This window comes from Rhagoletis zephyria, unplaced genomic scaffold (assembly GCF_001687245.7).
Source record: "Rhagoletis zephyria isolate East Lansing unplaced genomic scaffold, Rhagoletis_zephyria_1.1 Rzeph_scaffold_01782, whole genome shotgun sequence".
Taxonomy (NCBI): Eukaryota; Metazoa; Arthropoda; class Insecta; order Diptera; family Tephritidae; genus Rhagoletis; species Rhagoletis zephyria.
The window spans coordinates 72,780-86,082 of NW_016158866.1; the positions used below are offsets into that span (position 1 = coordinate 72,780).

The window sequence follows — 13,303 nt, forward strand, 5'->3', positions numbered from 1 at the left end:
GGTACCGGAAGACGACCGTACACCGACACTTGATTTAGCCGAAGCCACCTCCAAACTTCGGCTTCCGGAATCACCGGGCGATTCTACATGGAATTGGTATGGGGCATCCATGGAACAAAAAAAAACCACAAATGTGTTTACCTTGTTATGTTTTTATCATGCTGTGGTAGTTAGCACTGGTAGGTGACATTAAACTTTTCATTTTTGTCATCAATTTACTTTGCAGACAGGTAGAAATTATTTTAATTTTTATGAATATGTTTTTCACTTGATTGATTGATTGAGCAGCTCAAATTTGGCGTTGTTAATTTCCAAAAGATGAAAATTACATACACTGCTGGCAAAAAGTATTGGCACATCAAATTAAAAAGAAAATATGGGTCATTCTACAACAAAAAACAGAAAAATATAGGTCCTAAACTTTGTGCAAATTTTTATCGCTAAAAATCTCCAAAAGAATAGCAAGCGCGCCCAACAATATGCAACACCTAGTTACATGCTCATCATGCTACCAGCTTTGATTGATACACATTGTATCTGTTAGTTTTATGTTGCGTGGTTTTAGGCCCCACTGATTTCCATTTAGAGAATTTTGGCCATGGAAATTAGCATGGCGATTGTCAGAATAAATAAGCTTTGTTTCTTAACACTAATTTCTGCTGGAAAGCGTTTCTTAACCCAAAAAACTAGCAGAAACTAGCAAATCTCTCTCGTTCTTACGCTCTTCTTTTTTTGGCTCTCCTGCTAATTTCTGCTAGTAAAATTATTACTAGCAAAAACTAGCAGCTGTCAAAATGGATAAATATTTTCAATAGTCAAATACACCGATCAGCTGATTACTTGCTAGTTTAGCGTTTCTTTACCTATTCGTTATTTCGCTCTCGGTGAGCGTAATTCTTTCAATTTTCTCATTCTTCTTCTTCCTGATAATTATCTGCTAGAAAAGAAAAGAAACAAAGCCATAAAAATAATTAACAACCACAGTTGGAAATCCACAATCCACAATTGGAAGATTTTTAACCATTTTTCTGGCAACACTGCACAAGGCGAAGCGATCACGTAAGCCGAAGCGCACCCATGTAGATGCGCCCTAATACGTAAGCGTGTTTACGTTAGCCGTCACAAACAGCTGGTATTTTGCTTGTAAACAAAACACAATTTTCCGGTCAAGCGATCTTTTTCGAATTTTTCGGCTAATTCATTGAAATCTAGCTAACTTATTTAATATAAAAATGTATGAGGACGATTTTGCTTTATGCGGTTTAATGTTTACTTACATCTGCTCGTTGTATAGGCGTTTAAAAGATGAAAGGCATTCATCGTCGCAACCAGTGCGACCGCAGCCTACAAGGCAATATTTGACTCGCAGCAGAAAGTCGAAGCCAAAACTAGGTTATTTTGAAATAGTGTTTCTTCAAATGAAAGCAAAGGATAATGAAGACTTCTTCATGAGCACTCGTATGAATGTTTCGCTTTTTGACTCGCTTTTATCTTTGGTTGGTGATGAATTAAAGCGGGTAGTATTACCAGAGGAAATCTCAACTGAGGAGCGTCTTGCCATAACTTTGTTGTAGGTATATAATACTTACTATATGTATTCCAAATAACAGCATATTATTTTTTCCTAATGTAGACATTTAGCAAAGGGTGTTTCCTATCAGTATTTAACACAACTTCACAAACTTGAGAGCGAAGAAGCGGCTCGCGATGTCGTATTCAAAACCTGTTCAGTATTATGGAAAGTTTTACAGCCTATTTTCGTAACAGAGCCAACTGAGTCTGAGTATAAAAATATAGTAAAAAATTTCAACACGAAATGGCATGTGCCCAATTGTGTTGGTGCTATAACGAGTAAGAAAATAGTACTAATCAAGGCAAGACCAAATGGTGAGTCGAAGTACAAGAATCTCGTTATATTGGCGACATGTGACCATAACTATGTATTTACATCAATCACCGTTGTTAAAAACGGTGAGTTGCTAATTGGTAGTGAGTGTTTTACTGTAAATTACTCCATATTTGAATCTTTTGTACATTTTCTTAGGCGAATTCGAAGCAAGGTCTTTCGGTCAGAAGCTAATGGATAATGTGTTGTCGCTGCCCGAACTTGAAGTATTCGATGAAGATCAGGTACAATTTCCCTATTATTTCGCAGGTGATTTAGGTTTGCCTCTGCGTAAAAAGTTAATGCGTCCATACCCTGGTCTGGCGCAAAACCTTCAGCGAAGAATTTTCAACTATCGTTTGTCTCGGGCGCATCAGGTAATTGAGAATGCTTTTGGTATTTTGACCGCCCGCTGGCAAATATTTGGCAAGCCAATAAACGCATCATCAGCGAATGGTGAAAATATAGTGCTGGCGGCGGTAGCACTGCATAATTTTGTAATGCTAAGTGACAAAACGCATTTGAAAGCAAAACTTATGTACTATCCCGAAAAGTATGCAGATTGGGAGGATGGAGATCACTCAATCAAGGAAGGGCGCTGGAGAGCAGATATGAAGAATACTCTAGGTTCCGCACTTTTGTACTCCGTATGCTCCCTTAATACATCAAGTAAATCCGCTTTCAACCAAAGGGATGAACTTGCTGAATACTTCGAGTTTGAAGGATCAGTGGAGTTCCAAGGGGAATTCGTAAGAAAATTAATTAAAGAGAATAAAAATGAGGGTGATAGAAGTACATAAGGTAGCATTAGCAACCGAGGACAAAAATTATCGTTGCATTTAGGTAGTGAAGCGCATACAGCATGCAACTCATTTTTAATAAAAATAACTACAAATAAAATTTGTTTGCATTAACTTCAACAATAGACTTTTATTTAAAGGTGCTAAAAAAAAAACTTGTTAACTAGGCATTTTCTATAGTTGATCATTTATCTAAATATTTAAAATTAAATTTATGCAAATCTTTTGATAAAAACACCCTGTTCTCAATTTTCAAAACTGTGTCACCCCGTATGACATTTATGCGGCGAATTTAAATGTCTATTTTGATCGAAAATGTCTATCGAAATAATTACTCATTCCTACATTTACCTTGCAGCAAAAATTCGTGATTTTTTGTGGGCAGCAGAAGAAAATTGTGCAAATTAAAACGGCAACGAAAGAAAAGTGTAAAAAATTATTTTAGGAATTTGTGTGCGGTAGCAAGACGGGACCATAAGGCGGTTGGAGAAAAAAATACGTTAAAAATGGCGTTGAAAGTGCTGGTTGGGCAGAGTAAGTTCACTGCAAATAATTGGATAGTGAAAATTTCATACACTGCTATGTAGCCAAAAAAAATGTATCCCAAGTGATCGTCTTAAGATAAGATTATGTGCTGGAACTTTATCCAAATCTTATGTACTATCCCGAAATGCTTATGCTACTAATTTGGATACCTTTAATCTGCTTATTAATTGTGAAAATTGTATCGGCAAACGCATTTCCGCCCCAGTGTTAAGCAATTATTGATTTTCCCCCGTTTGCTATGCCACCGTAGTGAACTTTTTTCTTGCGCAGACCCGACTTTACGGCGCTCAGCTGGAATCTTCGTATGGCTGTATGTTGATATGTCGCGTCAGGCATTTATGTACGTACATACATACATATGTTCATACCCACATATTATATGATTGTATTTGGGGCCGCCCGTGCAATTTGTAACGCCTTCAGGTTGAAGGTTGGAACTTTGTCGCTAGTCTTATGATGATATCCTGCTTATCCATGCACCCACTGCACTACATATCCTCATCATTACATTATCCTGAGAAAAGATTTGGTTATTTCGGTTCGCGTGCGCATCATGAAATTTATAAGTATCTGTTTTTACGATGCAAACGCATACTTATTTACGAAAAATGGACATTTCCACTTTACTTTGCAATGGGAAACTTTGTTTTCTTTGGGCCGCTGTGAAGTCATTTCGAAAAGCGGCTTAGCACAAATTGTATCTTAATATAATTATGTGCCGAACTATAAGCATTTTCTTTGTCTCTCGTATCTTGCTCGTTAGCTATGTATCTGGAGTACATATGTTGGCGTTATTGTGTTTAGGATTGTTTTGTTATTTTTGCTTCGCGTATTTGTTTTTATTATTCACAGGTTGCAGAATGACTCATTTGTTGGCCTATACACCGGCTAATCATAGAACCATTTTAGATTTTGATAAAGAAACTATTTTCGAATAACTGGGCAGACCATGAAATACGTGACGTGATAGTCATTAAAAATGCATGAAAGCAGGGCTTGATTTGTATAAATGTAGTTAAGGAATTTCACAGCCTGAATTCACCGAGTAATCAATGCTTTAAGAGTAGACCAACTGCAGGTCTAAATGACTTTTCATAATAAGAAATCAATGTATGGCTCATGGCCAAGAAAACGCATAGCCTATAGGCCTATAGGTAGGTATAATAAAATCGATTGCTAGTCTATTCGATTGCAATGGATTAAATACGAACCAGTTCATGCATTGTTGGAGACGCCTGTGTTTTATTTGCAAAAAGGAAGTTATNCGAATAACTGGGCAGACCATGAAATACGTTACGTGATAGTCATTAAAAATGCATGAAAGCAGGCCTTGATTTGTATAAATGTAGTTAAGGAATTTCACAACCTGAATTCACCGAGTAATCAATGCTTTAAGAGTAGACCCACCGCAGGTCTAAATGACTTCATAATAAGAAATCAATGTCTGGCTCATGGCCAAGAAAACGCATAGCTATAGCCTATAGGCCTATAGGTACATAGGTATAATAAAATCGATTGCTATCGATTTCATGCATTGTTGGAGACGCCTGTGTTTTATTTGCAAAAAGGAAGTTATCTCGGATACTTTAAATTAAGGGTTAGGTAGTCTTTGGGCCAACAACAAACCACTTATGAAAATATCTATGCCTTTAAAATATTACATTTATGTGATGTGTCTGCAATTTTATGGGATTCCACGATGAAGTTTGTAATCATTATTTCCATTAAGTATTTGAAACCTGTTTAATAATGAATCACCTGTTGTTTTGTTGTATATTTGTATTAAAGATGACGGTATAATCATTGAACACTTACGGACATTCATAGATATTTATGTATGTACCAAGGCATTGGAAATGTGCCTTGATCAGTATGTGCATATGGGCATTTCCAATCTGACGTGATGTGCCATTTTTCTGATAAAATATTAAAAAATAAAATGAAAAAGTCAAGTTAAATTTTCATAGTAATTAAGTAGCCCTTACATAAGTAGCAGTACATAAATAAATAAATAATTGTTATTCGAGATGTAGTGTCTTTTACTCAAAAAGGTTTTAAAATTTGTCTGCCCTTTAAACAAAAATTGTATTCTGGAAAAAATTGCGTTCAAAGGGCAGATAAAATTTAAAACCTTTTTGCTCTTAAAGATATAAGCAAATACATGTATGCATGTACATATGTACATATGCATGCATGGGTTTCAAAATTGCACTTTTCGAAGTTTGTGCCTACTCCACTCGCATGATGTGGCGTAGTTTAGCACAGATTGACGGTTTCCACGACAGTGGGGCCCACGTTATCGGAGTGACCTCGTTTTATTTCTGGCCACTGCATGCCACTTTAGCAGACTCCCCTACAGTCTTTTGGGAAATGTTTTACTCTATTTATTTGTCTTGAAACCTTTTGGGAATATAGAACCCTGCCTTTTCTGCAGCCGGTGTGCAATACTTACAAAGTATTAATCTTTAGTCGCCAAAAAATGTAACTACATTTTTATATTCGCCTTATTTATTATTATTATTTTTTTTATATTAATCCTGCCTAACAGAGATTATGAACGANCTACATTTTTATATTCGCCTTATTTATTATTATTTTTTTTATATTAATCCTGCCTAACAGAGATTATGAACGAGGTGGTGAAATATAAGCCACCTCCACCAAAGAAGGCTGGCGCTGTGGCTGCTGCCAAGGCACCAGGTGGCATGGAATGGCGTGTGTTGGTCGTCGATAAGTTGGGTATGCGTATGGTGTCCGCCTGCACCAAGATGCATGAAATAAGCGCTGAGGGTATAACCTGTAAGTCAAATGCAGACACTCCAATTTTGTTCATAAATTAGTATTGAAATTGTTTGCTTTTCTTTCATAGTGGTGGAGGATATCAATAAAAAGCGTGAACCGCTGCCTACGATGGATGCCATCTACTTGATAACACCATCGGATGAATCGGTGCGTGCTTTGATACGCGATTTCGAGAATCCGGCTAGGCCGATGTATCGTTATGCACATGTTTTCTTCACCGAGGGTATGTAGAAAAGTGTTGTAAAGTCACTAAAAAATGTTTGCTTAATAGTTTTAAGTTACATTTTATTTGTTAATATCTACTTTAAATTACTTAAAATTCTTACAGCAATACCTGAAGACATATTCCAAATGTTGCAATTGCGCAGCGATATAACGCGTAAATATATACGCACATGCAAAGAAATAAATATTGCATTTATTGCCTATGAGGACAAGGTAGAAATACTATAGATAATTAAAAAAAGTTAAATGTTTTTAAGAAAGGCAAACAGAAATATTTAAATTAACATGCCCACTAATCGACACTAATCAACCTACCGCTTACACTGGGGTTCATGGCATGTCATAACAAGTTGCGGTTTAGCAGCTGAATTTATTTATCCAAATACGAAATGAGTTCTTTGTGTAATATCACAAATTCGCTTAATTTCTACGCTTTTGTGTAAAAAGTGCTCATGTCCTCTTAACTATTTGTGACATTTAAACAACTGACATAGTCATTTTAATATTTCACACGGTGTTTGCCATATAAAGCGTCTAACTTATCCTATATAAAGCAACAAATTTAGGTACATGTTAATAAAAACTGCCTCTTTGAGCTGGAAAAAGGCCCCTGATTTTCGACAGTTTTGTCCAGATCGTGACGTCCTTGTTTATGTATAAATTGTTGCTATCTGTAAGCGTATCTTATAAATCTCATATACTCTTTATCTCTCATAAGCCTGTATATTCATTATGAAATTTTAAGTATTTTTTACAGCTAAAACTGGGTAAGCGAGTGACGCTGTGTATTTTATTTGGGAAATTTTGCAAAGATCAATTTGAAAATTACTATATTTTTAATGCTTAGATAATGTTTAAAACTATATTTTGAGCAAGGGTTTTATTTTCGATTTCTCACAGAGATATTTATAGCATCGCGCTGACGTTTTTCTTTTGTTTTTTTTTTATAAAAAAAAAATGTATGCAGCTCATTTTTAATGCAATGATATACATACATGTATAGATACATACATACAATTTAAGTAGTGTCGCAATTCTATAACAAATTTCATTTAAAAATTTTAGTAAAAAAAAATAAAAAACATTTTGTGTAGTTATTTGAAAAAGAAAACAAAAATTTTCGTAAAAGAATATTTTATAAAAACAAATTTTTAATAAAAGGTTTTTCTTAATTAAAAATATTTTATTTTACTATTTATTTATAAAAATCAGTACGCGTTTGTTGCTATTTTATTAGATTTTTAATGCATTAATAACACATTGAATCCCTAGCGGAGTTCAATTGTGTCGAATTCCCATTGGCTGGCAGCATGCAGCTGCTTATGCTGCTTGAAATCCAATTGATGTTCCCTGCCAGAAAAAAAAATTTAAATTGCATTTTCAGCATTAAAAAATAATATAAAAAAAAATATTAATTTTGTAGACAAGCATTCTTAAGCATAGTTATGTTAAGCGTCATTTGCGTACTTTTTGCCAAAATATTTAATAACTACATGTACATATTTAATTACAAGCTCACCTTACATTATCAAATGACAACATCAGTACATACTGTCACATAACTTACTCATTTATCATTTGTTTATCGTTCGTTTATCATTTCTTTGTATTATTACATTTATATATTTATAGTTTGCCCGGAGGAATTATTTAACGATTTGTGTAAATCGTGCGCTGCAAGAAAGATCAAAACTCTAAAGGAGATAAATATTGCATTTCTACCATACGAATGCCAGGTGCGAAAAAAGATTTGAAAAAAAAAACTTTATGTATATACCACCAACGTAAAGTATATGAAAATTGTGTGCAAGCATTTGGCAATTGTGTTTTTTTTTCTACTTTCAAAGTAAAGAAATATGTATTATTTGAAGCAGAACCGAAAATCTATGTATGCCACACGCCTCTTTTAAGCTCTCCTTTTCTACTTTTCAAGACACGCACACGCTCAAAATAGTATCGAATATATAAATATGTACGGAATTGTGTTAGCAACGTAGCGAGGAGGTGGCACACCCAAAAATTCAAAATTACCGAAAGTGTCTCCATCCGACACTCTTGTGTGTAAATTCGCCTTTCAGTTGCTTTTCCAATCTTAGCTCTGTTCCGCCATTTAACCCACTCAACGCTTGATCCCACGAAAGCCCAAAACAGCCCAGAAATCGTTTCCATATTCCAGAAAATGTGTAATACGTTCCTCAGTTGGATGGTAAATGTCTTCTTCCTTCTTCGCATTGGGACTTTTATGCAGGCAAAAACGGATAGTGTCAAAGTACATATCAGCCGTTTTGTGTTTTAATGTTGGTTGTATTTACTTTGTGTTTATAAGGAATAGTGAGTGGCCTGTTGGATGTATTTTTAATCCTTATATAAGAACTTATTTATTAAGACAATGAAATTTGTGAAACCAAATTAAATTGCCAATTATTTGCATTTAAATGCAACAACAAACACAACATGCATCTGCTGTTTTTCAAATTCTGGGCGTTTCCTGTACTTCTGGACATTTTACCAATTCTGAGAGCACATTTTTCACTTGCTCTCTAATTACCAGATCCAGTCGGATTGTACGGGAATTAACCTGTTGATTGATTTTCACTAACAAAAAACCCGTTGCAGTTCCCTATATAGACTTTAAATTTCAACAGTTTGACGTAAAATAATATTTTTTTTTTTTCATACAGTTCGTCGTATGAAAAAATTAAACGAGTTTTTTTAAGGTTTTCCGGATTTGGCCAGTAAAGTTTTCAATCAATAATACTTATTTGTATCATATTTTTACGTATAGCTGTTGAATTTTGTAGTTGCTTGGCCAAGCTTTGCAAAAATTATATTAAAAAACTTGGTACGGAATACTTTGCCACATTTGGTCTTATGGCCGCTTCTTTTCTACCTACAAATGCCTTCTCAGTGCCCTCTACGCACAAATACTAGGGAAAGGGCAATGGAAAGGCAACATAAAGCTCTTAGCTTTATATGGAGTATCAAATTACGCCGGCTTTATAATGAAAATTAACAGATAGAGCTTTTACACCCCGCGCGTGCGCCTAAAATCTATAGAAAACCTAAAAACACTTCCCCCGAGATATATGTATGTTTTGTTCTTGACTGATTTATAGCAATGAAAGCATTAAAATATAGCATATACTTTCAGTTTCACATTTTTTTTTTCGAAGCAAATAACTTTGCCAGATCTGATTTTTTCATGCGTGTGTGTGCCCCTCCTCTTCACCCCAAACAATATTCTCTCTTTACGCGCGCGTTCACTTTCTCTCTTTCCCTTTCTTTCTCTTTGTTATTGTTAACTATCTCTCTGAATGTTGTAAATAATTTAATTTAATTAAAGTTGATGTGTATTCGATGTGTAAATTGCTTACTAAAATTGAAATTATAAAGACGAAAAGTGCAAAATGGCAAAGCGACTTTGATATTATTAATACAATTTGAGGCATAGATAATCTAAAAAAATATTAATTTTTTTCAAAATTACCACCTTGCACTTTTCCTTGCATTTACCAGCCAAGCAAAAATATCTATCAAGTCCTTGCATTTTTTTTTCTTTAAAAAATAGTATGCCAAGCACTCTACACTGGCGCCTGTAAAAAGCAAAAAATAGCATTTTTTTTGAGGAATGCAACCTTGTAAATTGCCACAGTTAAAGTGTCCGACATTTAATTGCCTGCCACTTTAGCTGTTTGCGCAATACATTTGATTACAAAAGAAACAACAAAAAACAAAATATCTCCTTAAGTTTTGTTTAACTTGTTTTGTAGTGTTCAATTTAATGTATGTGAATTGTATACAGAAAAGCAAATCGTTTACCAAGCGTCGCCTCCATTGAAGGCACCTATCTATATACTACGTCTTTTTTTCTATGTACGTTGATTTCTTTCTACTAACCAAGCACATGGAATGAAAGAATGTCGAACAACAAAAGAGAAACAATAGAAAAACCAAATACTATATGCCAAATTATACGCAATACACATGCCTTTTGCCCCACAAAAAAAAGAAAAAACACAAAAAAACAGCGAAAACGACATTCCAAAAATGTTGGCAACAAAATACTTAGTAGCAAGCATATTGACCCTACAATATTCTTGTTAGCGAATAAATGCGAAATTGCTGAGCAAATTATGTAAATTTACGAAAGTAGTTTATATTTTGTAGAGTACTTTTTTAAATATACATAAGTATAAAAAATACGGTTTATTTCTGGCGTATATTAATTTGCACTAAATTTTTGCTAAATTTTTTTGTTGTATTTGAACAAAGTAGAACTTTTTTCTTTTTAGTAACCTTAATTACTAACCTCTTATAAAAATCGTCCTATATAAATTTACAAAAGCAATTTGCCAATTTCGCATTTATTTGCGTTTTTGTTTGCTGTAATTTGACATGTGGACTCACGGGCTTTAAAACAAAAAGATATGTTGTAACCTAAAAACATACCATATAATAACAAGGGACTGGCAAAAGTGGAAATTTATTCGTGAATTTTTGATCTATGCTTTTGAAGTAGAAAGGTTAAAAATGCAAAATGTTTGCTCAATATGACAAACATATGAGATAAAATGGAATGAAATATAAAAAGCCATTGGGCGCGCGATTCATTGGAAACTTGAATAAATATTTTTTCGAAATGTTTAAAAAAACATATACATATAAAAATATTAAAAAAAAAAAATCGAAATATTAAAACGAGTCAAATTTTAGTTATAACAAGTAATTTTTAAGCAAAAAAAAAACAAAACCGACTTCAAGTCTCATATTAAAATTTAAGATTATCGTTAATTGCCTCATGATCGAATGATCGGATTTAAACCAAATTAGTATGGGACCACCTGTGAGGTAACACCTTTTCTTTAAACAAGGAATTATAGAAATCGGTTAACGTGGTCCAAAGTAATACGATAACCTTCTCCTTTTTGTGAAGTCGGTTAAAAATATTTACTTTTAAAAAGTTATTCCAAAAAAAAAAAAAAAATATTTTTGTAAAAATTTGATAAACGCTACATTTTTTTTGTAATTTCTCAAAGAGAACTTGAATCGGTTAATTACACAGTTCTTACTTTTTTATCACCTGAGAAAATCTATCTGCAGAATTGTTCTAGCACGTCAGAGATGTTCTAACGTCAAAGTGCCAAAAACACGGTTTACGAACCGAACTGCAGCAAAAATTCCGATTTATTCCATTTTGGTAATTAACCGATTCACTTATTAATAATCAATCTTATGGCAGTCCCCTGCTGATTATTTACATACATTAACTTTTTTAGACTCGCTAACATAGCACATATTTGCTAATCAGTCAGTGCACTGTATTGCAACATATCACTACATATCCACATACGCCTACGTATTTTCCTCGAACATACACATACATACAGCTTATATGTATACACAAATAAATTCTTAATATTTCAGACGTATGCATGTAAACTATTTTCATATTTTAATTATTAGTTGCGCTCCATATTTCATATTTTTTATAATTTTCATTCTTTTTCAAGTTATATACCTACATACATATATAAATGACCTGACTTATTTTTTATCTTTATTATTTTTGATTTTTTTTTAATACTGTTGTCGTTTACCATATCAAATAAACCACGTTGAGCAATCAAGATCTAATATAATTGTAAGGTTACCAACAAAAAAATAAATAAGTTTTCGTACTTAAAGTTAGAATTTTTAAAGCCAATATAAATGTACTCTTTTCATACATATGTAGTTAAATTATGCTCCGCTAAATAAATGATAATATACTTTAGGGCGGGCTGAACATCCGATTTATTTAAATTTTTATTGTATTGTTAGGTACGAAATTGTGGTTCATTTTGCTCTAAAAAAAAGTATGTGCGAAAGATGCAAATTTTCGGTCAATACCTTAGGCCCGCCCATATCAATTAAAGTTCAAAGTGTTCAAAAAAAGTTGCTAGCTTACTACGATTGATTTAATTCCCTACAAAAAATGTGCATATACCAAATTATGTAATACGAGGGCCAGATTAAGGGAGGCCTCCACATGTGATGACAAAAATTTTATTTTGCCTTTTCCAGCCTATTTCGTTATTTTATTTTGCCTTTTTTATAGGTTTTAGGTCCTAAAAATCCGTTCCCTGCTTATAATATTTATGGGTGAAAAACTATAGATAAGTTGCTCGTTTTACAGGAAATTTATTTTCCTACAAAAATGTAACTTTATGAAATTATCTGCGAAATAGTTTCTGAGGTAATTGCAATCTTTGTTAAAAATTCTGTATTTCTGCCCATGAATGAATTATTTATGGATGAAAAATAATTACATAATAAATTATTATCATTAATGACGTCAGACTAAAAAAAAATCGGCAAAACCTGGGGACTAGTAGGACGCAGTGGACGAAGCTACAGACGGTACAAAATACAGCACTCAGGACAGCGACAGGATGCCTCCTGATGACACCAGAACACCACCTCCACGATGAGGCAAAAATGCTCCCAATTAGGGAGCACAACACGATGCTCTGCAAGCAGTTTCTTGTTGGGAGCCACAGATGTGGCCACCCAAATAGACAGCTGCTTGCAGAGGAGCCCTCGCCGAGGCACGTCAGGAGGCATCTATATGAACTGACGGACGAAGTCCAGAGGTTCATTAAGCAACCTCTGGACCCGACAGCTCATAGACAGGCCCTGAACGGCATTCACAGGGACGCAGTCTCGAGTTATGTAGACTCAAGACCTGTGAATGCCGTTCTAGGCACACAAACACCGGACATCGACATGACGGAGCTCCATCTGCCTCGGGAGACCAGAACGACAATAGCCCAACTTCGCTCTGGCTACTGCAGCAGGCTAAATTCCTACCTGTCTAGGTTAAATGCGGATGTGCCGAACGAATGTCCGGCATGCGGAGAGACCCCACACGACTCGAAACATCTCTTCGCATGCCCGGAAAACCCCACAACCCTAACGGCGTCGTCCCTATGGACTGACCCCATAGAGGCTGCACGCTTCTTGGGGCTGCCGTTAGTGGAACTCGACGACAACGACTGAGATATGA

The 13,303-nt window shown here is 34.6% G+C and overlaps 2 protein-coding genes across 4 annotated transcripts in view; both read left to right on the forward strand.

Moving 5' to 3' along the window:
* Window positions 1-1,129: 1,129 nt before the first annotated feature.
* Window positions 1,130-2,783, forward strand: LOC108365139 (uncharacterized). Its single transcript, XM_017619101.1, has 3 exons — window positions 1,130-1,570; window positions 1,634-1,971; window positions 2,045-2,783. Exons 1-3 carry the CDS (start codon window positions 1,233-1,235, stop codon window positions 2,683-2,685), a joined length of 1,317 nt encoding a protein of 438 aa, XP_017474590.1. The 5' UTR covers window positions 1,130-1,232; the 3' UTR covers window positions 2,686-2,783.
* Window positions 2,784-3,001: 218 nt separating this feature from the next.
* Window positions 3,002-13,303, forward strand: part of LOC108365137 (protein ROP) — a 21,739-nt gene continuing 11,437 nt past the window's right edge. For 2 of the 3 annotated variants that reach the window (XR_001847885.1, XM_017619099.1), the window contains exons 1-4: window positions 3,002-3,219; window positions 5,854-6,030; window positions 6,101-6,256; window positions 6,362-6,471. Coding sequence is in view for 2 of the 3 variants with exons in the window: in XM_017619099.1 (XP_017474588.1) it covers window positions 3,192-3,219; window positions 5,854-6,030; window positions 6,101-6,256; window positions 6,362-6,471 (471 nt within the window). In the remaining variant the exon portion in view is untranslated. Of the gene's footprint in view, window positions 3,220-5,853; window positions 6,031-6,100; window positions 6,257-6,361; window positions 6,472-7,890; window positions 7,995-13,303 lie in introns of all 3 variants that reach the window. The other variant, XM_017619100.1, reaches the window with a different exon arrangement.